Raw genomic sequence first — 27585 nt, 5'->3', positions numbered from 1 at the left:
TTAATCTGTATAAAAAGTAGGTTGCCTTTATTAGAAGCTGGGAAACCAAAAACATTATCAACATCGTTGTTAATACTTTTTTTTTTGTAAGACCACAATATTGCCATTACCACCATCATCATCATCACCGCTTCGCACTTTTCCACAACATGCAAAAAGATTCAAGAGTTCAGTGTTCCTTTTCCATACTACTGACAAAATCTTCTCCACTTGGTCTCCTGTAGGAATCACAACTTGGCTTACATTTACATTGCCAGTACAACTGAAGGTAGATTGAAAGAAAAACAAACAAAAAAAAAGACATCAGAAAGAGAACAGAAGTTGTAGAATGAATGAGTGAGGAGAAATTCATAGCCTTATGCCATGTGGCTCCTGCGGGAAGATGATAGGAACGTCATTCAAGCCCTCAGTGCTGTGAACTACGAGCCGCTATCTGACCCTACCGCTAACAGCGTTAGGTTGATATAAACAGAGGTTTGTTTTTTTGTTCCAATCAGAAAATGACAGTAGCTACAGATGGGTGCCAATTCAGGACCTGAACGTAGAAAGAACACTTTAACCTGCGAACGAGGACAGTCGGAAAACAATCGAATGTGCTTCTGAACCAGGGACTAGGTTCGAGTGGGTCCTGTACACATCCAGGACTGACGTTTACTGCAGCCTCAGACTTGATGTGAAAACACACTCCCAAGACCGCAATACACTTGTTTTTTTTTTGTTTTTTTTTGTTTTGCTTTTTTTCTTTGTTTTTTCGCTTTGACATCAAACACTATTTGTTGCAAAAAAAAAAAAAAGAAACAACAAAAAACGTTTAATCTCACAAGTACTGCACCTGATCTCCGAGTCACTAGTTTTGAGATCGTTTTATGGCTTTGGATTGCTGATCGTACAGATTGTTGACTCGTTTTAAGCCTAATTTGCCGTTTGTAGCAAAGACCTAAAACTTGAGGACAGATTACATTCTCGGGCCTCCAGTGACGATATAATCAGAGCCACGACCGAAACTCAATGAAAATTAAGGCATTGACAGAGAAACAAATGCCGGATATATACCGAGCTGCCCGCTTTTAATCTACTCCCGAGTCGCAGGACTGTGGAAATCTGGAGTCAAAAAGGTGTCCACTTGTGGAAACAGTAATGTGGGCAAAAAAAAAAAAAAAAAAAAGCCTCCAGGAAACATGGACCTCGCTAAAGCTGATGTGTTTGGGGGTGGGAGGGGGATGAAAAGGACAGAATAAGTCAAAGAAGGGATGGCTGATCAAACCATCAGGCAAGAACAGATTGGATAGGGTCGACATTTTTTTCTTTAAAATCAAGATACATTTTATTTCTTTTTCTTAAAAAACAAACATTACAAAAAAAATCTGAATAGAGAATTAGAACAATAACCAACAGGAGAAAAACATTCATTTTTTAACTCTGAAAAGAAAACATAAAGACAAAAGAAAAGAAAACAAAAACACCTCTTTCTTAAAATAAAACGGTTTCAGGATGCCTGGCACAAGGGCTTGAGTGTTCAGAAGATGCTGTAGCCATGCAGGGAATAGAAATTGCGTGAGTTTTTTAAAAGGAGGTTATTAGAAAGCCTGATGTACAACAACAGAAACCATTTCACAAAGGCAGCTGATGGGCTTAGAGGAAAAATACAAAAAGTACCCCAATGAAAATTTAAGCGTGTATGCAAAGGCACACACACGCGCGTCTTCTTGAAATGTGCAACGGTGGCAGTCTGACATGTAGCGAACACAGCAGCCGCAAACTATGTAGATCAAAGTGTCTGAAGGAAGCGGAGCTAGCTTTAAAAAGAATTTAAAAGACGCTGCTCAAACTCAAAGAACCGTCTAAAACAACCACCTGGTGCCAAAAAAGCAAACCAGAGAGGGTGAAGGCTTGACCGCTGCCTGCACGTGCTCACTCAACGTCATGTTGTAAATACAGTGCTCAACTTACCGACACATATCAGTAAAAAAAAAAGAAAAAAAAAAAAGTAAAGAGTGTGGCCAGTCATGCCTGATAACCGCGAGGAGGAAACAAAGATACACAGCAGTGAAGGGGTGTGTTCACACTCGGGACGGATGCCTGCTAGCGCTGACAGTTTTCACACGAAAATCCAGAAAGGATGAAGAGAAAATGCTAAGTCCTTACATATGCTGTACAGCCACAGGAGCACTATGTCCAAGCTGGAGGCAGCGAGAAGGAGGGGGGAGGTTAAAGAAGCACACCAAGTCCAAACCACTGAGCCAGGCCACCGGCACAAACCAAAAGAACCAAAAAAAAAACCCAAAAAGTCTAAACGCAGAGCAAAACAAAAAGAAAAAAAACAAAACAACAAAAAGAAGAACAGAAAAAACCCACTGAGAACAGACAGAGAGAGATGTGGAGGATGGGCTTCAAATGGGTACCATCTTCTAGTCTTCTCCAGAGGGTGCCTCCTCTTCTGAGCCATCCTCCTCCTCCTCGTCCTCCTCTTCCTCTTCTCCTCCTGCGGCCTCCTTTGTCTTCTTGGGAGCTGGGGAACTCTCCTTCTTCTCGGGCTCCTCCTCTTCCTCCTCCAGGGGACTCTCTGGGTCCTCCTCCTCTTCTTCCTCTTTGGGTGAGCTCTTCTCCATCGCCTTGGTGCTGGGGCGCCCCTTCCCCTTTCCTTTCATTGGGCTGGGGGTCACTTCAGAGAGAAGGACACAAATCAGTCAGTGATTAATCGCACAGGTAAATGCACACAGGCGGGCTGCCATGTAACTCTGACTCACAATGAGGAATATATTTAACACTGGTCGGTACCCACTGCTCTGCACTGGCACACACCTGAAGCAAAGGTGCAAAGCAAAGGCAAACCAATTCATATTTTCTGTTTCCATTTCTGATCAGGATCCACTCAGTGACACATTTTTGCACCATCAACCTTAACAAGTACTTGTTAATGTACATTGCATATGTGTAGTCCTGTAATAGCCTGCTGCAGTATTTCTGTCAGCAAGCAGTGACTTACTTTTATTTATGACTTAATGTCATTATCCACATTCATATTTGTACTTTTGGAAGAAATGAGCACTTTTTCCCTTTCACAAGACAAAGATTCAGATAAACACAGAGGGATGTGATGCTCACTGAGTGAGCAGTAAAGTGGTGATGTGCTGTAGTTTCATCAAGGTGGATTATTCTGAATGTGCCGGGTTGCACAAACTTGATCCTGACAGGAAAGTTTTTCTGACAGTATGAGGAACGGAGTGTGTTTTTTTTTCTCCTGCATTTGTCAGGAAAATTTTGTTCAGCTCTCGTTTTAGAGCACACAAAACACGATGTGCACGACTATTCAATTCAATTTTATTTATACAGCGCCAAATCACAACAACAGTCGCCTCAAGGCACTTTATATTGTAAACCCTACAATAATACATACAGAGAAAAACTTAGCAATCATATGACTCCCTATGAGCAAGCACTTTGGCGACAGTGGGAAGGAAAAACTCCCTTTTAACAGGAAGAAACCTCCGGCAGAACCAGACTCAGGGAGGGGCGGGGCAATCTGCTGCGACCGGTTGGGGTGAGAGAAGGGAGGGCAGGGTAATGACTAGTCGACTGATCGCCGCTATTGTCACTAGTACTCGACGCACTCGTTATTTAATCTATTTGTTAACATTTCCATTGAAAATGCTACAAATCGCCGTGTCCTAAATGTTACGTAGCCATCTGCCACCAGATGGAGCTGCAGCTTATTATCGTTCATTATTTTGAAGGCAAAAAATAAGACACAAACAGTGGAAATTAGGTTTCTTAGAAGGGTGACTGTCCTCTCTCTCACCGATAGGGTTCTGAGTTGAGTCATTCAAGAGGGGTTCAAAATAGCACTGCTACTTGGAGATGGTCACCCCCTGGGTCAAATCCTAATGGGACATGCCTAGAACACCTCACCCAGGACTCAATGAAAGGATTATATTGCTTGGCTGGCCCGGGGATGCCTCCGTGTTTCCCCAGATAAGCTGGACATGACTGAGGGGAAGGCTTGGGCTTCTCTGCCTGCAACCCAGCCTCGTATAAGCATTTAAGATTGTAACTTTTGAACAGGATTCACAGCCAGCATGTCAACTTACTTAACATATTCATTTAATATTCTGACAGTTTCTAAAATAAACAACTTGGGTGTAAAAACTGAAGGTTTTGTGTGCTCAGAGATACACAGATATACAGAGGGAAATGTTGCAGCTGTTTGAAAACTTTGTGGGGGAAAAAAAAAACACTTGGAAAGTCGTTGTTTCCGGTTTTGACTACTTCTCTTCCTACATCAGCATTTTTGTGGTTGTACTGTCTGAATGGCGGCACCTATCGTTCAGGAGAATACTGCAGTGACCTCCTGTGACTGCACAATGAAGTTACGGTGAGCAAGGAAGCCACGTCACAGGCATACTGGGACCCATCTTCCTGCACCTGTATTCTGATTGGCTGCCTCACCTGTGGCCTTTAGCCGTGGCTTGGGGCTTTTCTTCTCCTTGTCTGTCCGTCGCCGTCGAATCACCTTCTTGCCTCTCTTCTTGGAGTGACCGTAGTCGCTGTCATCGTCATCCTCCACCATGAAGTCCTCATCGCTGCCAGACTCGTCAGCTGCAAACAGGACACAGAAGAATCTCAGAGAGCGAGCACAGAGGGTATCCAACTGAACAAGAGTCACTGTTTACATACATACACAGCATGCCTGGAATATTAAAGCCTCCCCAGCTTCAGTTTAAAACAAAAACCATTTCAAACACTGAGGTACTTTAATGTCTTCATCCATTTCCAGTTCCAGTTAATACCATGATAGCACTGCGGCTTTAGAGGATGATTCCATTTCCAGTTTGACTGTTGTGGCTCTCTGGGTCACATCCAATTTGCAAGTCTTGGGAGTCTACTGATATCACAGACAAGTGATACCACAGACTATACATAAAAGATGGGAGTAGTGACCTCAGCGTCACCTATTGATTAGCAGCGTCCCACCAAGAAGCAAACCAGGCATTTTGAAACTGAGGGGTAGGTCTGCATGTTCATGATCTAAAGACTTGTCGATCCCAATGTAGCTCTGCCCCCAAACTCAACCTGCTTTATCGTTCTACTAGAAACATACAGGGAGCAAAAACACAAGACTAAAGACTACTAAAACTAGTAATAGAACCAATTAAGTTATGAGAAAAAAAGCTTACTGAGCTTAGCTTAGCTGACAAACTCTGGTGAGTGAAAACAACTTGAAGTTCAGTTTGTAAATTGTGGAGATAAACACGCTGTTGAACATTAACCTCCAGGACACAGGAGTTATAATCAAATGCACTGTTTATGTTAGCAGAAAGGGACCAAATATTGTATCTGGGTGTTTTCTAATGCCTCCATTTTCCCATCATGTGTATATGTTGTGGAGAACACAGTGAATTAAAGTAAACACCCGGCTATTTCCAGTGTGAATACCTGGATAGAGTGAGGTATGTACAGTGGCTTATGTGCTGGATGAACAGCTAGATGAATGGTGTCTTGTTTTTGTCAAGCTTTTGAACTGCATGGCTTCCTGTACAGTTTCAAAAGAACCAAATCGTTCCAGGCTTCAAACAAAAGCATCACTAACACGATGGTTTATCTATGGTTTAAAGAGGCCAGAAAAGGTGCATGCATGCTCACAGTATGAGTACTATTGCCACGAAGAATGGAGGCTATAGATCAAACTAAAAACCAGACCTAAAGTCTGAAAACAATTACTAGTTAAAATACCATTTAAGCTGTGATAAAAATTCATACTACAAAAACAGCTCACTGTTGCCTGTGTCCTAGCAAATGAAGATACAGGTACATTGTTTTTAGTGAAGACATGAGCTGCTGTATCAAAGTGTGCTGTGTTCTACATACGGTCCATGTAGGGCTCCTCTTGATCTTCATGTTCCTCATCCTCGCTGCCTCCATCTCCCAGCAGGATCTCTCTCTGTTTGGACACGGCCTTTGAGGCCGCCTGACGCACTGTACGCTTTCGACTCACTTCCCTGTCGTCATCGCTGTCATCTACACAAGAACACACACAGACAGTTACACAACGACTCAGAGGATGATGGGTAAAACAAACAAGACAAACGGAAACAGTGCCTTAATGCTGCTCTGTATAGTGCTTTTATTTGATCTCCGGTATCATGCAACTTTATTTCTATTCAGACGTAGATCTTTCCACTAATTCCACAACAAATCCTCCACATCAACTGGTCGTAAAAAACAAAAAAAGGACAGTTCTACTGTCCCATCCCATCATTCCTCTGCGAGATCAGCAAAAACCAAAACAGCTGCAGCCATGCCAGTGCAGGCTGGTGGTTAGCATGCACCCATTAACAGTGCCATTGTGCTCGACTTGTCGCGTGCTCAGATTCTTGCAATTGGGCTCATTGCGCTGTGGCCGCCGCCGCCGGGTTGAGGACACGAGTGCATAATCATGCCGGCTATTCCCGCCATTTTAATGATATTCCAGCTCAGGAGCTCAGAGACCGCTTGGAACAGTTTGAAAACTTCAGCGTTTGTGCCCCCTCTCCAAAGTCTTAGCTTTGGTATTGACTGTCTGATTGGCGACACCTATTGTCCAGGTAATTACTGCAGAGGCTTCCTGTGGTTGCTGCGGTGAGTGAAACGACCATTACAGCAGGTATATTGTGGCCTTTAGGCGGTGCCATCCACCCTCCATGATGTATACAGAGTGCCCCAAACACAGAAAACTTATTACTGCTGCTGTTGAGGAGTCACTTCCAGTATGAATACCACAAACGCAGGCTACCAGCATGAGCGCACGGTTCACATCCATACTGTAACTAATGAACATACGTGAGGGGATACTGCCTAAACAGCTTAGCAGCAAAGCAATACAACACAAACACAACATGTACAACCCTGATGTGTAATGAAAAGTCACAGTGGAGCATTGCAGGTAAGCCATTTATGCCATGTAGGACATCTGAAGGCCCACATTGCTGGCTCCACTGCACACGCACACACACAGAGCTCTCTGTGTGTAACTACTCACTTGTTTGTTGATGAGGCAGAAATATAAAGGCTGATTTATTAAATCAGCAGCATAAAGTTGCTCCGCTATAACTAAAAAGTGGGCAGCAGATACGAACAGGATATTGTCCGGACCATCAATTAATTAATTAATATATTAATTACAAATACCGATATGTTGTCAGTATTTATAATCGCAGCTCAGCAGATGACAGTGACTGATCAGCCTCGTCCACCGTAGCTTCCATTCACAGTAATAATAAATCACAGTGTCGGGGACCGTTGTAGGACAGCAAACGCTTCAATCAGTTGAAAGTGTGGGAGGAATAAATGTCCAGGAGAGCACATCCAGTGCTCTCGAGCTGTGGTGGGCTGAGTGAGATATCCTCCAGCTGGATGTGTAATGTCAAGCGATCGATGTCAATGATCTCTTTATCGTTTAAGATAAAACCACAAGGATAACATTGTGGAGTCTCCTGAAGCTATAACACACCGCCATGGCTACACAGAACAAAGCTGATAAACTGACATCCGCCTCGTTTGGTCACATCTAAGAATACAGACAGAGCACAACCGATCAAACTTTAGACAGTTTTGACATTTTAGCTGCCAACTCCTTTGTTTCTTTGATGCGGCTAAAATGTATAGCGCCACATCTGAAGCTCAGACTACAGCCTGTTTCTGAGAGTTTAAAAAACTAAACATAAAGGTAGAGCTGGGCGATAGAACGATAACGATATGTATCGCGATATAACTTTTACTCGATAGAGAAATTAAGCTATCGCGATAGACCTCGCCGCTCTTGTCCTCTTTAAAAAAAAAAAAAAAAAAAAAAGGTCAGCCAATCCAAATTCAGTAGCGCAGAGCCGAACCAATCACAGCCGCAGCGTCACGTCGCGTGACTTGTTACGTACAGCACAAGTGCCAAGCCGCACGTGTGTTTGTTTGGGAAGCAGCCAGCGGGTAATGGAGGAAATGAGTGTGCCGACTAGAAAAATCAACCGAGCGTGACCGAAGAGAAAACAGATGATGGTTCCAATGCCGAGAGATTGTCGAACGGAAGAGCCAAAGAAGGTCCGTAGTGTGAAGGTATTTCGGCTATTTCAAGTCTGACAAAAAACAGAGTAGCGTGCACTGTAAATTGTGCCGAAAGCAAGTCTGGAAATACAATAAACTGGTGCATGCGTCACACTGTGCGCCACGTTATTGTTTCGGTGAAATGAATTTCTACAATACTGTTAATTCTACTCTCTGCAGTGTTTAAATGCTTACATATACACACAGTTACTGTCCCTCCACACATACGACTCGGTTCTGCTTCTATGCCCCAGCTTTGTTTACTTTTTCCCACCGAGGCTTCTAGACTTCTGATTGGCCAACATTTCTGCACGGTTAGGAATCTAGCGCCACCTGCTGCTTTGGCATGTTCATAGCAGCGTTTTCCTTCATTTCTGCCTTTATGTGTGGACGGGATTATTTTTTTAAAACGAAAACGGAAAATCTCCGTTTTCAAAAATACCCGTGTACGTGTGGACGTAGCCTCAGTCTCTGACTGGAAGCGCTAATTCGTCATTCGGCTTTTGTCAGACTAAAGTAACTGTTAAAACTGTTTGAAAAGCTCAGCTATACAACAAGGAGAGATTGAGAATTTCCTTTTAGTTCTCAGTTTATTTGATATTGACAAAAGTTAGTCAGTTTTGTCTGTTCTTCTGTAAAACAAACTAAGATTTATTTTTAGAATTAATATTTTGTTTCTAAGTGGAATTGACAATTTAGTCTGTTTCGTTTGTTCTATTTTAAAACTTAAACGCTTTAGCGGCTGCCTTTTGTGTAGTTTGCAATATTTGCCTTTATTTATCTGAAAAAGTCTCATGTTCCTTAAGTACATCTACCCTGTTGAATTTATTATGGGAAATAAATATTTAAATAAAAACAAGCTGCTGATTATTTCACATTTTACTTGTGAGCAACGGCAGATTTAAATCTTACAAATATAGTTATTTGGCTTATATCGTGATAGATATCGTTATCGCCTGAAATGAAAAAAACATATCGTGATATGAAAAAATCTCATATCGCCCAGCTCTACATAAAGGTAGAGCTTTTTACCAAGAATGAGGCTCTTGGTTAGTTTTTCCTTTAGACCAGTTACCAGGCGACCAGTAAACAGTCCATGACTAATATCAATCTCAAAACTATGACTTATTCCTTGAGTGGTTTTGTTTTCTCAAGAAAACACTTTGTGGAAATGTTAAACACATGTGCCGCTCTCAGAGGTTGAACCTTTTTTACTCAGAGTAAATCATGTGCTCGATCACTCAAACTTTTTTTTATTAGTCCTTTATTTATCCAGGTAAAAGTCTCATTTCCAAGAGAGACCTGGCATTTAACAGATAAATAACACCTCAATATCTCCACCTAAACTCTGATCCAGACCTACCTCGATGCCACAGTCTGGATCAGAGCTTGTTGGATCAGTTAGACCACAAACACATTCACATCAGAACGTTGTTTCTTCCTCAGCTGTCATTAAGTGATCTGAATTTTATGCAGAAAATGAGGAAAACCTACACATTTACCGTATGATTTTTTGATATGATTGATTGCTTGTTTTCCGACCACTCTTGCAAAGGTTTGCTGGTCATTATTTGATTTGTTGCATTCTTTTGTTTATAAATTAGCATAATGCCAGTTGAAGCCCTGAGAGCATTCCCAGATCTTCCCATTCTCCATCACCGCATTCCTGAGATTGCGAGCGCATCATCATTTGCCCCTCTTAGTCAATCTGACCGTGTGTGTGGATAACACTGTCCAAAGTAAAATTCCATATACAACAAACAAAGCTGATCAACATTAAAAGCTGCATACGTCTTCAGTGTTTCATGCTGCCAGAGTTGTAGCAGAGAATTAGAAGTAGCCTTCAAACAAACTTGCGTTACCTGCAGCCCGTTTTCTCTTCGGCCCCCGCTTGCTGGGCTTCTCCACCTTGGCTTTCTTTCCCTTTTTCCCTCTTTTTTCTTCATAGTCACTTCCTCCATCTTCATCCTCCTCTCCAAAGTCATTGTCTTCATCATCGCTGCCAAAGTCATCTTTAGTATCGACACAGAGGAAGTCAGTGAGCGTTAATCAAACTCCAGCTGTTTTCAGAGAGAGTCAACCTTTTTCATGTAGCTCAGACTGACTTACCTGCTGAATCATTTTTGGGTTTGGAGAGCTTGTCATCAGAGTCCTCACTGGGGAGCAGAACAAGAAATAAACAAAACAGTGTCTTCAGTAAGTCGAGGAAAGGCAGCCAGGAATGGTCAGAGGGCCTGGTGGCGCCAGTGTCCGGCAGCCTCGCCTCTGTCAGTGCGCCCCAGGGTGGCTGTGGCTACAATGTAGCTTACCATCACCAGTGTGTGAATGTGTGCGTGAATGGGTGGATGACTGGATATGTAAAGCGCTTTGGGGTCCTTAGGGACTAGAAAAGCGCTATATAAATACAGGCCATTTACCATTTAACTCTTCAACAAGACAGACTGCAATGGACTGGCATGGATGAAATAATATGGACGTAATGTGCTGAGGACTGGTCTGAAAGATGTCATGATGAGCTCCAGCCAGTGTTACTCTCACTGATTCAACATTATTCATTCAGTGGGAAGCATGTTTCATTTTGCCTACTGTTGCATTACTGAGTAAAAAATGTAAAAATACAAAACAACCATTTTCTCCTCTATTCAGTCTCTCAGACTTGACTAATTTATTCACATAACTGTGATTTTATCTGCCAAATAACACACCAACATGCCGATTAAACAGCGCGATAATCACACATGATAGAGAGAATAAAGGCCACCTGTGGTGGGCTGGGCCACAGGTGGCAGCAGCAGTAAGAGACTGAGCAATCAGCACTATAACTGGCACTTGCTTTGATATCCAAGAACTATTAAACAAATTCATAAACGGTGCCAGTGTTTGTCTCTGGCACAGTTAATATCCTGCCACTGAGATCTTTCACTAACAAAAATATGCATATTCTGATATCCTGATTTTTCCTATGTGTCAACTACATGATACACACAACATGTGATGTACTTTGTCCTCCCTTCTTCCAGCCCTGTATGAAAAACTGATAACTGTCACCTGGATCTCTCCTTTTCAAACATATATTAAATCAACAATTTATTTGAAAACAAAGGAACTGCGCATGCGCGTTTTACTCCCATTCTATCGCGATATTTCATTTTCCTATCGTTGCCTAACATTATACCGGTATTACCGTGAACGGTATAATATGGCCCAGCCCTACATCCAAGTGATAAAGTGTAAAATTGATCACAGTGTCTGACGCTGCATTAGAAACTGTAACCAGACACAACAATCCTACCAAATCTCCACTTAGGGCTCACCTGTCATCTTGCGAGTTCTTTGAGCGCTTGTGCTCACGAGGGGCTGGTCGCACCTTCTTCGGCTTGTCGTCACCATACTCCTCATCTAAGGAGAAAGCGCACTTTTAACCTTTAAGACACACAACTCAATATCATGCTAGCAGCTCTACAAGATACCAGTTAAGACATCACAGTGCTTTGAGTTAAATGCTAAAGTCACCACCCTAAATTACTCTCAATGACTTCATTTTTTTTATTTTATTTAACCAGGAAGATCCCACTGAGATTTTACACAAATTACACAATTAAACAAAGGCAACAACACACACACACACAAATAAATGTAAAATATTCTGGGGGGGGTTAATAAATAAAATAAAATTCAATTAAAATGACGAGCAATCTAATTGAAACAGTTGCATGTTATGGAACTGGCCTCAAAGATTCTTAGTTCTGATTTAAAATCACTTAATAAATGAATTCTGTTATTTTTTTCGTTGTTCTGCAGCTCGTTCCAAACAGAGAGTTGCTAAATGGACTAAAGCTCTTTTGCCAAGTTCAGTTCAGGCAAATGGAACAGAAAGCAACAAGTAACCATGCGGACGAAGAGAATAATGACCAGCATGTTTCACTGCAACCAGGGAACGTATATAGGAAGGCAGCAATCCGAGTATTGCCTAATATATAAAACCGTATAAATGAGACTGACTGGCCAAAGCAGGCCATCATACCAGAGGGTATAACTCACGGTGGTGAGTCTGAAATTTACGGTTCGTGCTGAACCTCAGAGAAGCATGAGACACAGTATCAACCATCCAGAGACACTGAGCAGAAGCATTCATATATAGAATATCTCCATAATCCAGAAGAGGCAAAAATGTTGCAGCAACAAACTGCTTCTTTGTATTAAAAGAAAAACACTACCAGAATAAAACCAGCTGTTAGGCTCAGTTATTGCTAGCTTGCTTATACTTAAAACTAACAGAAGACCATTAGTTTTGTACTTATAGGATGGACAAAAATGGGCAAATGAACTTTGTTCATCCTTGTTGCTTTGGCTGGATATCGCAGTAACGATTGGTCAGGAAGGCAGCCGTACCCAGCCACCTTCTCGCCCCATGAGCCAAACCAGCACCTGAAGTTACACTTTGCCTCAACTTGGAAACTTGGACCATGATTTTCTCAGGAGACTGAATATCTTTTAGATTCCAACTGATGAAGCATTTTAAAAACCAACGTTGATATTTGGGGATTTAAAATCTGATATCTCAGCTAAAATTCTGTTTACTTTCAGACACAAAACTGGAACAGATTTGTCAAACATTTGTTCTGCAGAGGTATTTATTTACTGGTCGACACAAAGTGTAAGCGCCAGACGTCTGCTTTATATTTTATTTACGATTGAGTTCATGTTTGTTTTATTATTCATAGATTCATTACATAAGTGCAGTAGTAGCATGAAACCCTGTGTGAGAGGGAAGGGGAGGAGCATGGACAGAGAGGTTAGGAGTCTCACGGTTTTCTGACCGTGTACACAGCTAGTATTGGATAACTGCTATTTTTTGGAATTTTCATGCCTTTTTTTTTTGGAAGGAGATTCATTGTTACATCCTCAGTTTGTAATAAATAAAACAGTCTTCAAACCATAATGCAACTGGAAGCATTTCTCTTGGAAACCAGGAACACGCGTCAGCCATAGACTCCCTTTTTTTGAACTTGGTTTATTGGAAATTACCCTACACAAAGTAAAGAGAAACTGTGCGCATATAAATGTACCAAAACACAGTATCGCCTCACAGGACAGGTTTTTTTTTTTTTTTACCTCATACTTTTTACCTTAAAATTGTGTCATTACTGTGCACTGATGCTAAATATCTATAGCAGAGACTAATCTGTACATTGCCCTTGTGTCACTCCATTTGTAATGAAACACATCTGAAGCCTCACTTACCTGCGTCATCAGACTCGTTGAATTGTGAGTAGTTCACCACCTTCCTGTTCCTGTGAAGAAGAACACACTGCATTAGATTACATTAAGTTACTGCCATTAGGGCTGCCACAAACGATTATTTTGATAGTCGACTAGTCACCGATTATTTTTGCGATTAGTCGACTAATCAGATCATCATCCATTGGACGTACAGCGTACAGCTTATTGCACCAGCAGCATCTGGTCTTATATAACTATCATTAGCTTACAGCTTGAAGTGTTTGTGCTAACTAAAAATAAAGACAAGATGGTAGTTTATTAATTTTTAATGAAATTTGCAGATTGTTTCGGTGAAGTTTAATAAACTCCTTGCTTTCTAAAATATAACAGGACACCGGAGTATATTCTCCAGCGTCTCACACTTCTGATAATCAGCTGTCTGCTTGACAGTTTTAGCTGTGCAAAAACTATAACTTTAATCTCAGCCAAACCGATTTACTCAGGAACAAATAAAATACTAAAGAAAGCCAAACAATAACATTTTTAAGTTATCTAAGTGACTTATATATATGTTTAACCTGACTAGCGAAAGACGGCGGTGGGTTTGAAAACGATTTGCCGGGAGTCCGGTGTTCTCACGGCTCTAGTTAGCCTTGCCCCCGCCTAGCTAACGAGCTAGTGGGTAACAGACGTCTCCGAAAACGTCGGAGCGCTTTTGAAAATACGTGGTGTCTTGATAAACTGAGCAGATATTTGAGGTTTACACAGCTACATTCAAGCCTGAAAATATGTTAAACGTTTATTTTGTGACCCAGAAAGAATAATAAGAGTAAAGTTAAAACTAACTAGCTGCCGCCATTGTTGACAGCTGCGCTATGAATTCTGGGACACAGCTTCTTCTTCTTCGGGGTTTAACGGCAGCTGGCATCCTTGTACATGCAGTGCTGCCATCTTCTGTTTCAGTCCGTTATTACACTCTTAAATCCTACTACCGGTACTCATTCCTGCGTCCTTTGTGATCTTACAAAGCTTCAAACGATGCGTCGACTATTAAATTAGTCGTCGACGATTTTAATAGTCGACATAATCGTGACTAGTCGACTAATCGTGGCAGCCCTAACTGCCATAACCCGATATTAGACAGTGTAGACTAGAGTGCAACAAAGCTATCATATGTAATGTCCAGCAGTTCAGGTGGTGCAAGTGGCAACGTGCTGGCTGTGTATGAATGTCTCGATCGTATTATTTGGTACGAGACATAAAACGCCTTCCAGCCAGGGGGCCCTGAACTGGACACTGGTCTACCTTCTACAGTTACAAAGGCTAATTGGGCCAAGTGTATGGGGGAAGTCTCAGTGACAGTATTTGACTGCACTTCAGGTAACACGCCCTTTGGAAAACTGAAGAGCAGCACTGACCAAGACAAACAGACAGTTCAGGTTAAAATCATTGGGAAAAAATTTACCCCTGAATTAGGGGTGGGCAGTAGAGCAGGGCGATATGACCAAAAATATTTATCACGATATACATTTGAAAATTTGCGATAACGATATAACTGACGATATAACTGACACTAGACAAAATACTTTACAACTCCACAACTTTATTAGTGCAAAAAAACCATCAATGTATTTTCACTTAAACAAGCATCTGTTTTTTATGTGCATTAAAGTTATATAAAAACGTAACAGTGCAAATTCCTTGCTGACAGTTTAACCAAAAGGCATTTCCAGTGGAAACTGGCTGACATATCCTCAGCATAAACATGTATAATATCCACAAAACTTAAAAAGAGGTTATACACACACAATACGGTAATATTATGTTGAAGCACAGTACGTATCACTCCGCGAGGCGCCTGCCTACGATAGCCGTAATGCTCCGACAATCCATCAAGCGGTGCGGGTTCGTAGCTTAGCAAAGTCGTACTAAAACATTTGACAGATTTTCGAGCGCCGTGTACCACAGAAAATTGTTTCGAGGTCAGTAAACACAACCAGAATTCATACATAAGGCACACGGGATTATAAGGGGCTCTGTCAATTTTCAGAAAAATCAAAGGGTTGATTTTAAGTGTGCCGTATTTTCCAAACAACATGGTAATAACGACGGCCCGCTAGCAAGCTCTACCAAAAACAGTGCTTTGTTGTGTATCTGACGGACGAAAGCTAAACCAGTTCCACACCACTGAAGTTGCAGCATTTTTACAAACCAATTCTGGTTCATCCGTTTCATTTAACAATCCGCTTTCGCTCTTCTCATTCTACGTCGCCGCCATGTGCGTATGTAAACATAGGCACTGCGCATGCGCGTTTTACCCATATTCTATCGCAATATTTTATTTTCCTATTGTTGCCCAAAATTACACCGGTATTACCCTGAATGGTATGATATAGCCCAGCCCTAGGGGGCAGTATAAACGGTATACGGTAGAAACGATATAAATCTGGCCAACGGTAGAGATTTTGACTATACCGCTCTACCGCGATAGCGCATGTTGATGGGGTCATCAAGCTGTGCCTGTTTTGGTCAAAAGCATTGCAGCGGCTGCAAACAACATCATCTGCTAATTATGCCGAGCAACAGTAAAAGCAAAGAGACGAAGCAATTTTGGAATATGAGGAAACCTGCGCTCCCTCCACTTCCCTATCATTGATTCATTAATGTTGAATTCTCTGGCAGCTGCTCTATTCCCATGTTGTTGCAGTATATTAATGACTAACCTCGTATTGTGGATGGATTATTTCAGTTGTTCTCCTGACTGAAGTTTGATCCGTTTATAGCATCCTGCCATGCAATTGCATTTGTCCCTAACCACCAGAAACCCTCACTTAACTTTTATCGAGTGGAAAAAAGTTAGCGTTCATCCTCCAGCTTCACTGTGTTTATATTATGCTAACATTGCTGTGTCGCTAGCAATCACGTAGCACATCATTATATACCAGCTAGCCAGAGGTGTGGACTCGAGTCACATGACTTGGACTCGAGTCAGACTCGAGTCATTAATTTTATGACTTTAGACTTGACTTGAAAAAATGTTCTAAGACTTGTGACTTGACTTGGACTTTTACACCAATGACTTGGGACTTGAATTGGACTTGAACCGGTTTACTTGAAAAGACTTGATATTTTACCCCAAATATAAAATTTAACATGCATATTATATAGAGATTGAAAATGTGACGTCATTCACGGGTAGAACCGCAAAGGATTCTGGGAACTCGTGGCAAGAGGTACTAGCCCACGCAGGCTTTCAATTGAAATCAGTCACACAGCGATAAAAAGAAACACAAAAATGTCAAGAAGCCGTTGTATTATTAACTGCAATAGCCGGTCGCATGACAGCCACGGGAAGCCGACGGGTAAAGAGATCGGTTGTTATCGGATTACGTCGTTGAAGAGAAATTGTTCGAGCCATGTTTCCAAAGTAACAAAGACGCGACGGATGGTCTGGATTGCAGCCATTCAAAGATCAAATATAACGTCCCAGAACACTCCAGCTCACAGGTTAGTCTGCTCCAAGCATTTACACGAAGGTCAGTGTTTTTTAGTAGTTAATACGTCATTTTCATAACATAATTGGTGATATAGGTTACAAGCAAGTCTGGCGCTGAACAGAAATTGTCGCGCTATGCTCCTTTGTTTATTGTGCATAAATAGTGAATTGTCCTGACACAATATTGCGTTTCGCTTCTGTTATTATGGTACATTGACAAAAACATATACTTTTATTCACAGGATAAAACAGTTTTTTGTATCACTAATTGCCCAGTACGATTACAGCATACAATATTATTGTCACTGCTACATTTCTGTGATGCTACCAGAAATTATTTCCACTGCTAATTAATTACCATTGAGCTCAAAGGTCCTATTAATAAACGGTTAACGAATGTGTATTTATGAAGACGATTTGTGAGACTGGTAAACTTATGATATGTACGATGGTCTTTCGTTCTACACGGTGCATTTCAAGGTCCTGCACCCATTCGTCGGTAAACTGTACCTGGACTTGTTGCAGTGACCTGAAGTTACTAAACTTCATGAGTGTGTGCACTCACTCCAAGAACCGTATGATTATAAATATGCATATAAATATGCTAAGATGAGATAGCTGACTTCATCTAACTAGCAAATGTTGTCCAGGCTACGTTGGTGATACAGTTTTTTTTAATGTGTATGATATTTTTGTCATGCGATTTTAAAGCCGGTCCTACAACCGCATCCAAGAATAACATGCAGCTTATCTCAGAACTGTCGGTGAAAATTATTCTTGGAGCTAGGTTTAATTGAGCTGCATTTTAAAGAGGTGCAATTTCACAATTTGTGTATATTTTCTAAGTTCACTATTTTGTCATGTGTTGAGAAAAACACAGATTTAAAAATTACATGGTCTAATATTTACATTTAGCATATAACTGCAACATTCTTTTTTCGTTTTTTTTTTTTTAAAGACTCGAAAGGACTTGAAATTCAAAATTTCAGACTTGTGACTTTACTCGGACTTTTACACCAGTGACTTGAAACTCGACTCTGACTTGCCTGACATTACTTGAGACTTGACTTGTGACTTGAGGATAAAGACTTGAGACTTACTTGAGACTTGCAAAACAATGACTTGGTCCCACCTCTGCAGCTAGCCCAACTTCAGTAACCCTACAAATGTCACTGCTGTTTAGTTTTCTGTCTTCATTTATGTTTGAAGTGACAGCAGAGCTGTACGTTTTAATTTGTTTCAGAAATCACTCAGTCAGAACATGCTATATCATGTTTAGGTGGAAGCTAGCGAGCTAACTTCCCGCTAACTTCTAACTGAATTTAATAAATTCTGTTTTCATGGATGCCTGGATGTTAAACTTAATTGTTACACCTGGTAAAGCAGCAACGCTGATCATTTTATTACAGATGAAAGAAATTAGACAGTTTTTAACTCTCAGTGATACCGTAGTGTTCGTTTGACTTTGGGACCTGAAACGGACGGAGTTGACTACGGCAACTTTCCCAGAGCAAAACAGCAGGTCTGTCCTGAATAAGATCAGCAGTGGGATTTTGCCTTTTATTAAACCGGTAATGTTACTTTGGTGAAACCTAAAACGGTACAAAATATGGATACAGCAAAACAATGTCACCAACTGATATTAGAAATCTTGTTTTGAACTCTCTGAAGATTTTAACAATGCCATCTTGGTGTTTTGAAACCAGATGTGAATGATAATTGGCCAGTGCCTTGTCAATCAGAAGTTTCTAACTAATGAGTATACCGTTGATACACAGTATTACCCTGAAACACGGTATGACTAAGTATTACAAAGCGGGCTTGATATTTTATTCAACACAGCCTGAAAATAGTAACAGACCACAAACTTAACAGGAAACTACTTATAGAAGTCAAATCAGAAAGCCGTTTTCAAACAGACAGGGCACCAGTATACCCTGTGCATTGGTCACTTAGCTCGCTGCCACGTCATCATCACACAGTCACCTGTATCACTGAGCTTCTGTACTGGACCATCATTAACATGATGAACACTAACACAATCGTACTGTCTTCAATCCAGCTGTGACGGTCGTGGTACAATACGCCAGGTTACAAAAATGAAGCGGGGCACGACTGACTGAAGCACCTCAAATACAGTGGTGCACGCAACGTGATGTAACATCAAAAAGATCAACACATGCTGACTATAAAGGGTTGGCAGTCTTTTTGCAGCAACTGTATCTCCCCCGGTGGCCATTTAAAAGAATGCAGCTTTTATACTGCCTATGAGTAAAACTACCAGCTGCATTAAAAAAAATAAAAAAATAAAAAAAGGAGTGCAGCTAGCAGTTCATACAAGAATTAAGGCAAACTGAGCTCCAGTGTAGCATAATGTGGCATAAGTATAATGAATATCAGACTCAATCTCATGTTAGCATACAAGCACAGATGGTAGACAAAGAATAATTGCTACCTCCACTAATCTACAACAGAACCCATTATAATTTCAGTGATAAAATAATGTGCTCATAAACAAGCAGTGTTAAGATATAGATAACCACACAGTTTATTAGGCTAAGTAATTTGACAAAGCTGCTACAGAACTGGTCATTTGATCTGACTGAATTGGCATATTTAATTCAATTCATATAACGCCAAATGACAACAACATTCATCTTGAAGTGTTTTATATCGTAAAGGTAAAGACCCTAAAATAGACTACTCCTGTAAGCAAGCACTTGGTGATAGTAAGAAAGAAAAACTCCCTTGTAACAGGAAGAAACCTCCAGTAGAATCAGGCTCGGGGGGGACAAATCACGATAATAATAACAGTCAAACACCCTGTACACAGGCTGACAACCCTGGCTGCTGGTGCTAGCAATGCTGACATTAGCAATATTTCCAAATTAATCTGACACTGTGTGCGCAATGTTATGCACAACGTTAGATTTTGTTTATTAAACAACCAAATTAACAGTTGTAAACAGCTCTTAATTACACAGAATAGCTCTCCTGACTTTACTGACAGCTTTCGTTTTCTTATGGTGTTTTTATTCTCGCCACGTGACCCACCGTGGGTGGCCCGGGACGACTTCTGACGTCACATCATGTAGCATGCACCACTGCTTTTGTGGCCATCTGACTTGCTGTGCGCCTCTTAATTTTTAGAATCTGGCACATTGTGCCATTGTCGTCACAGCTGGGTTGAACACACAAGTGTACAATTGCATCTTTTTTTTTTTCTTGTAAAAACACCATTTTAATGATATTCCAGTTCAGGTTACGGCGTAGGTCAAAGTGTAGTGTATTTCCAATCGAACCATTTTCTATGGTTAAATTCTGTAGCCCAGTAGGTCGTGAAAATGTAAAGCTATGCTGCCGAGGTCTAGGTGGAGCTCTTGCCTCCCCTCCAAAAAAAAGATACATGAAGTTGGCTATATTAGAGTTAACTGATAAAGCCTCGCTACCAAAGCAATGCATCACCATATACTGCAGTTGTAGACACAGCGCAAGGTACCACGCTTCTCACTAATATTTAAAACATTTGATTATCAAGGAATGTTATAGTCTCATGCAATTATTCCTTGTTACTACTAGTTTAAACTACTAGTAAATTATTGATCAGGAGATTTGAGCATTAAAAACAATAGCATGAGTAACACAAGCAACATACCTGTAAAGAATGTGTTCAAGATTTTTTTTGGGTGGTGCTACGCAACAAAAAGAATATTTTTAAGGTGTCTGAGGTATAGCTGTGCTTCTGCTGACATGGCTTCTAATTTCATTTCTATTCAAACAGAGTTGGTAAAGTAGGCTGCTATCATTTCTGGCAGACTGTAATGTAATGTAATGTAACACACTATAGGCACAAATAATTGCATTATGTTAAAGTAACACTGTCTATGAATGTTACAGATGGGCAGAACTGACAGCGCCTGCAGCATAGCTCCCATATTAATGTATTATTTTACTATTAGCCACTAGGGCTGCCACAAACGATTATTTTGATAGTCGACTAGTCACCGATTATTTTTGCGATTAGTCGACTAATCAGATCATCATCCATTGGACGTAAAACGTACAGCTTATTGCACCAGCAGCATCTGCTCTTATATGACTATCATTAGCTTACAGCTGTAAGTGTTTAAGGTGCTAACTAAAAATAAAGACAAGATGATAGTTTGTTAAATTTTAATGAAATTTGCAGATTGTTTCGGTGAAGTTTAATAAACTCCTTGCTATCTAAAATATAACAGGACACTGGAGTATATTCTCGAGCATCTCACACTTCTGATAATCAGCTGTCTGCTTGACGTTTATTCAGCTGTGTAAAAACTATAACTTTAATCTCAGCCAAACCGATTTACTCAGGAACAAATAAAACACTGAAAAAAGCCAAACAATAACATTTTTAAGTTATCTAAGTGACTTATGTATCATGTTTAACCTGAGTAGCGAAAGACGGCGGTGGGTTTGAAAACGATTTGCTGGGAGTCCGGTGTTCTCACAGCTCTAGTGAGCCTAGCCCCCAGCTAGCTATCGAGCTAGTGGGTAACAGACGTCTCCGAAAACGTCGGAGCGCTTTTGAAAATATGTGGTGTCTTGATAAACTGAGCAGATATTTGAGGTTTACACAGCTACATTCTCGCCTGAAAATATGTTAAACGTTTTTTTTTTGTGACCCAGAAAGAATAATAAGAGTAACATTAGAACTAACTAGCTGCCGCCATCGTTGGAAACTGAGCTGGGCCGCGCTATGAATTCTGGGACACAGCTGCTTCTTCTTCGGGGTTTAACGGCAGCTGGCATCCTTGTACATGCAGTGCTGCCATCTTCTGTTTCAGTCCGTTATTACACTCTTAAATCCTACTACTTATTCCTGCGTCTTTTGGGATCTTACAAAGCTTCAAACGATGCGTCGACTATTAAATCAGTCGTCGACGATTTTGATAGTCGACGTAATCGTGACTAGTCGACGTAATCGTGGCAGCCCTATTAGCCACTGTCGCTAGCCACCACGTTAATGAGGATTTAACAGGCAGCTAATGTAGCTATTGGATGGCGGCTAATAGCTAACATTAAAAGGTACAGTGGCAGGTTAGCATTTATTATAACTCTGTAATGCGTCAATGTTGGTGAAAATGGAGCTTTACAAAATTCCTCAAAGTTTTTTTAAATGTCAACTATTGTTCATGTGTTTAGCTGCTAGTGAGGGGAGGGGCTGTGTGCCTGAGTATCTGCAACAGTGCTGTGTGAAGCTGTCTCGGTTGAGGGACAACACTTTTGTAAATGAGTATCTAGTCCAACAGTCATTTTTAGTATTGACTTTCTGGCAACCTCAATAAAGAACAAAATGCAAAAATCTTAACTGCAATGACTTCATCAATGGATCTGTGGAAGTGTCTAATCGAGTTGATTTTATTTATTTTTTTTATTTTATGTGTAGAAAAAAAAACAAACAAACAGAAAAAATATGCTATTCCCAGCAGAGCTTGCCCAAGGTATCAAATGCCCTTTCTACGTAACGCATGCTAATTATTTGTTTTGCTTTTTTTCAGCATGAAAGTATTTATGTTCCTAAAGACATTTTGTCCTGTTCTACTGGTCGTCCTCGTGACTTTAAAATTATAACTCAATGCTTAAACATTTTTGAGTTTTGCTTTTTTTAATCGTTTTGAGAGCACTAGTCTTTCATCCTTTTCAGGTTTTATGTTGGCGCACATTGTCCCAAATCTTTCACAGTGCAGCACTCTTAATTCTTATCTCATGTATATATCTCATGTATATCTCATGTATATCTCATGCACATATCTTTCTACGTAGCACTTTTTAATTCTTATTCCTACTTTTATTTTTTCATGTCTATTTAATCGCAATTTATGACAGTATGTTTGCACTGAAGCACCGCAGCAATTTCCTAATGTTGTAAACCTGCTCAACATTTGGCAATAAACCCCTTTCTGATTCTGATTCAGTTATATGAGGCAGCCCTGCAATCCATCACTTACTGCCAGACAATGACTATATGGCATGCAACATTTGGATGGCGCACATGTTCAAGCTTTGTTAAGTAACAATTCCAATAAAGTTTATTCAAATGTGATTGCTGTGCTCTGAGTGTTGACAAAAAGAGTAAGGCAGTGTTATTTTGTCCAAAGTTCATTGACTTCACCTGTCTTAATCGACATGTTTAGTTTTGTTTTATACCTGTTGAGGGCTCACGTACAGACTTTGTGTTTAGCATGTAAAAAAAGAAAAAGTAAATATTAAAATCCTACAAAGCATATTTTAACATTGTTACGTTCTTAGTCTAGGCGTGTCTTGAACGCAACAAAAAAAATACCTCAAGACATTTTAAATCCAACTAAGCCCTTATTTTTACAATTTATTTTAATGCAATGCCTTTAAAAGCTTATAAACTCTGAAAGGCAGAAACCCTGTTTTCTCAACCCGAATATAAGATTAAGAAGAACATTAGTTAATGTCGGATTTCTTTTAACTTCACAGCTTTTTTTTTTTTAAATAAGGAGTAATTTTCATACAGTCCCTAAATATTCACCCAATTGTCTCTGCGAGAATGACCCAGTAAAAGATTCCATGTTGTCGCCACAAAATTTCGAGAACTGAATTTACATTAGATTAGCATTAATGTGATTTACAGTAAAAAGGCATTTTAATCTGAATAAAAGGTCTGAATGCACCTCGTGCGTTATAATCACAGCGGGGATCTTGCAATGGGGATGGGGGTTGGAGGGGGTGTGGTGACTTCTTGTAGTTCTCCGCCTTCCTCTGACATCAGCCAGCAGTGTTAATTTACTGCCAGCTCTGTAAATGTAGACCCGCTCTCAGTGCTCTTTTTTCCTCCTCCCCCAACAACAACGACATTTTCGTTGGCTGACACCATTTTTAAAAATGTTCTCAAAGTACGAACCCCCCCCCCGAAATGCGATGTAATGGCGACTACAACACGACACGCACAGTCTGCGCGGTAACAAGATCAAATCCCGAGGCCGACCACCACCTCCTCCGGAGATTTTTTTTTTTTCGTGTGGGGGTGTATTGGCGTTTCTGGAGCCTACCCTGGATGAATGGGTAGCCATATTCTCATTCTCAAACAAAATGGGGAAAACGTTATCTGGCCTGGCTTAAGTAAGCCGTAAAACGTAGCTGGTTAAATCACACCGACTAATTTTCCGCTTGGCCTACATAGCAGCCAACAATGCACATCATGGATCCGTTTAAAAGCATGATAGACACGACACGGCGGCGGGCTGCGCGTATCTCCACACAAGACATGGCGAACAGTCCACAGCGCTGGGATCCATATTAGAAAAAATGAGGGTGCACACGCGAGAAGAGAAGCGCACATACACACACGCATGCACACATTCCCATTATTTTTTCATGAAATAAACAAATTCCCAGCTCATAAAACACAACATGGTGGAGACGTGCACGTTATCGGCTACGCCAGGCGCCAGCACGGGGTCGTTATTAACTCGGAGAGAGCAGAAGACATATTTAGCACACCTACCTCACTGGTCTTGACATTTTGCAGGAATACTGTGGAGGTTAAGGATGTGAGAAAGGGGGAGAAGAAAAAGCACAGGGGGGGGGGAAGGAATATAGATTCCCGCTCTGCAAAACACCGAGGGGAGTGAGGTTGACGCACAACTCCACCGTCCGAGCTAGCGCGTGAAAATAAAAGTACGGCAGCCAGTAGTCCTCCTAACGCAAAAATTCTTATATATTTTTTTTTTTTACCTCCAGCTACCTTCAAAATGGTGAATAAAACAAACTGAAACTGCAGCCTGTGCTCAACCAAACTACGCGGCCTTGAGGGGTGGGGCCTCCCCGGCAAGGCCCGCCCCCCAATGAACCATGAGAGGCGCAGCGCGGTGCTCCGCTGCTGCCATTGGCTGATTTAAACGACGACTTTTCTTCTTCTTGGACATTTTAGCTGCTCATCAGAGCATTTTTAGCATATAGTTCCCCGCCTCCGTTAACAGGCTCGGTTGAAATGACACTGTTAAGAAAACAAAAAGAGGCCCTCAGGTTGGATACATACATTCAATTCAGTGTGGGTCCCACAAGACCATAAAGCAACGTTGCATCAATAGGTTATAATGTGCATGTATGTTCATATGAACATATATCGTATTTCACTAATCTCTTTGATGTGGCTGTTACTAAGACAAGCCTTTCTCTCCTCTGTTTCACCTGGCAGACCGCTGCAGCATGAAGCGCAGGTAGCGGTTGCATTTATACATTTTTAGCCCACATGTCAGTTAACATGTTATCCCTGTCTCAGTAAAAGAATTTATACTGCTGTGCATATGTTTCATTCTCAGACTGCTGTGAGAGTCTAGTAGCCTCCTGGATGTGAAAACAGATTTCTTCTCCAAACTACTAAATAAAATCCACTTTTATAATGCAGACTGAGCCCTGATAAGCCTTTCTTTTAGGTTCTTGTGACTGGACTGGGCTGTTCAGGCTACGTTTAATAGCCGTGTTTCTGACCTGGGTTTATACTTGTTGCTGACTGCTCCATTTTGGTTAAAATTATGATTAGAAATATTTTTTTTTCCTGCTATTCAAAAACCAAAAGTAATGTTATTCTATTCTTGCTTAGCCTCACCAGTTAACACCCCCCCCCCCCCCCCCCAAAACAACAACAACAAACAAAATTGAAATTACCTCAAACTATTAGAATATTTCATTTGATTTGACTAAATTACTGTTCAAAAAGTTAAAATAGTGTGTATCTCTCGGTCTAGTTATGTACATACAACCACAGTCATGGGGAAGACTGATGCCTTGACCAAGTTGTCCAGAATACAATCGGTTATTTTACGGATCTTTGCTGAAAAGCATTGCTGTTCACAATGTGCTGTATCCAAGTACATTAATGGAAAGTTGTCTGGAAGGGAAACGTGTGATACAAAAACAAGACAGATGACCGGAGCCTTGAGAGCTCTGACAAGAAAAATATATTCAAAAAGTTGGGGGAACATCACAAGGAGTGGACTGAGATCCACCGTACACAGACATCTTCAGGAAGCATTCGTAACATCAAGCTGCTCCTGAACCAGAGACTTTAAAGGTATCTTGCCTGTTGCTTAGTGGTCCAAAGTCCTTTTTTTCAGATGAAAGTAAATGCTGCATTTCATTTGGAAATCAACATCCTAGAGCAGGGGTTTCTAACTCCAGGCCTCGAGGGCCGGTGTCCTGCAGGTTTTAGATATCACCCTGGGTCAACACACCTGAATCACATGATTAGTTCATTACCAGGCCTCTGGAAAACTTCAGGACATGTAGAGGAGGTAATTTAGCCATTTAAATCAGCTGTCTTGGTTCAAGGACACATCTAAAACCTGCAGGACACCGGCCCTCGAGGCCTGGAGTTGGACACCCCTGTCCTAGAGTCTGGGGGACAGTGGAGGGGCACATAATTCAGAATGTCCCTTCTAGTTCTCATTGATATTCTTCACTGGTATCAAATCTACAAAACAACAAAACAGAACCAAAAAAGGCTTTTAACAACCTGAAATACCCACCATGTATATGATTTGAAATAAAATCAGAAGCCAACTAGTGTTATCTAATTAGGGATTGTCCTCTTCATTAACACACATTTGAATGAAGGGCACACATGCAATACAGTGACAGCCCATGTACATACAAAAGCTATGATGAATTTCTGTTTCTGTTTTCTTGTCTGTATTGTAATGTTTTTTTTTTTCAGATATTTGCTGATCTTTACATTCTCTTATTCATGGGTCAAATTACCAGAATTAGTCAGTTGTTGATGTAAAAAGTCTATAAAATATAGATATCAAATTCAATGTAGTTCCTTAAGTGATGGTGGATCTGCTTATTGCTATTAAACACACATTTTGGTCAGGCAGAGTAAGCAAACCTCTAATGACCAACTCTATTGACAGAATATGTAATTGAATGATTACAACAATGTAATATTGCCAAATGAACCACACTTTCTCTTTTTCATTGATCTGAGTGATCTAAAAATTCAGGTACTTTCTCTGAATATACCCAATGTACTTGAGCCATATAGGTACGTGAAGACACTGAAAGGTAACAAAGTCACATTTTAGGTTGCATCAACATACTGGTCGTAGTCATGATTTTTAAAAGCTCTGCTAACTGTGCTAAACTGGCAAATGCAATCATCCAGAAACAGCTGAGACACTATATTGCAAAAAGTATTTGCTTGTCTGCATATTAACTTGAGTGACATCCCATTCTTCATCAATACCGTTTAATATGATGTCTCCCCACCCTTTACAGCTATAATGTCTTCAGCTCTTCTGGTAAGGCTTTCCACAAGGTTTAGGAGCGTGTTAGTAGGAATAGGAAGGCCTGTCTTGCGCTCTAACTGTAATTCATTCCAAAGGTGTTCCCTTTAGTTGTCAAGTTCTTCCAGACTAAAGACATGATACATGGACCTTACTTTGTGCACTGGTGGGCAGGGATGTTGGACAGGAAGGGGCCATCCCCAAGCTGCTACAAAGTTTGGAGCATGAAATTGTCTATAGTGAAAGAGTTCCTTTCACTGAAACTAAGGGGCTGAGCCCAACTCCTGAAGAACAACCCTACATCATTATCCTCCCTTCACCAAACCTTATACTTGCCATAATGGAGTCAGATAAGTACTGTTCTCCTGGCAGCTGCCAAACCCAGACTTGTCCGTTGGCTTGCCAGGTGGAGAAGCACCTGAATTCAGTGATTTGGATATGTGAGTGAATACTTCAGGCAATATAGTTTATCTACCTTCTTTCTCTCCATCATATCAG

The 27585-nt window shown here is 40.8% G+C and overlaps 1 protein-coding gene across 1 annotated transcript; it reads right to left on the bottom strand.

Moving 5' to 3' along the window:
* On the bottom strand, positions 1 to 24615 carry nucks1a (nuclear casein kinase and cyclin-dependent kinase substrate 1a). Its single transcript, XM_085405574.1, has 8 exons — positions 24306 to 24615; positions 13315 to 13364; positions 11385 to 11469; positions 10180 to 10226; positions 9933 to 10082; positions 5866 to 6015; positions 4447 to 4596; positions 1 to 2662 (listed from the first exon to the last, which is right to left on the bottom strand). The coding sequence occupies exons 1-8, from the start codon at positions 24320 to 24322 to the stop codon at positions 2409 to 2411; spliced, it is 903 nt and encodes a 300-aa protein (XP_085261700.1). The 5' UTR covers positions 24323 to 24615; the 3' UTR covers positions 1 to 2408.
* Positions 24616 to 27585: the final 2970 nt, after the last annotated feature.

Source organism: Rhamphochromis longiceps, linkage group LG5, assembly GCF_057381845.1.
Source record: "Rhamphochromis longiceps isolate RC_006_pf linkage group LG5, R_longiceps_female_GT1.1, whole genome shotgun sequence".
Lineage (NCBI taxonomy): Eukaryota > Metazoa > Chordata > Actinopteri > Cichliformes > Cichlidae > Rhamphochromis > Rhamphochromis longiceps.
Note: the sequence above shows the minus strand (reverse complement) of the source record. Positions and strands in the feature narration are given on the sequence as shown.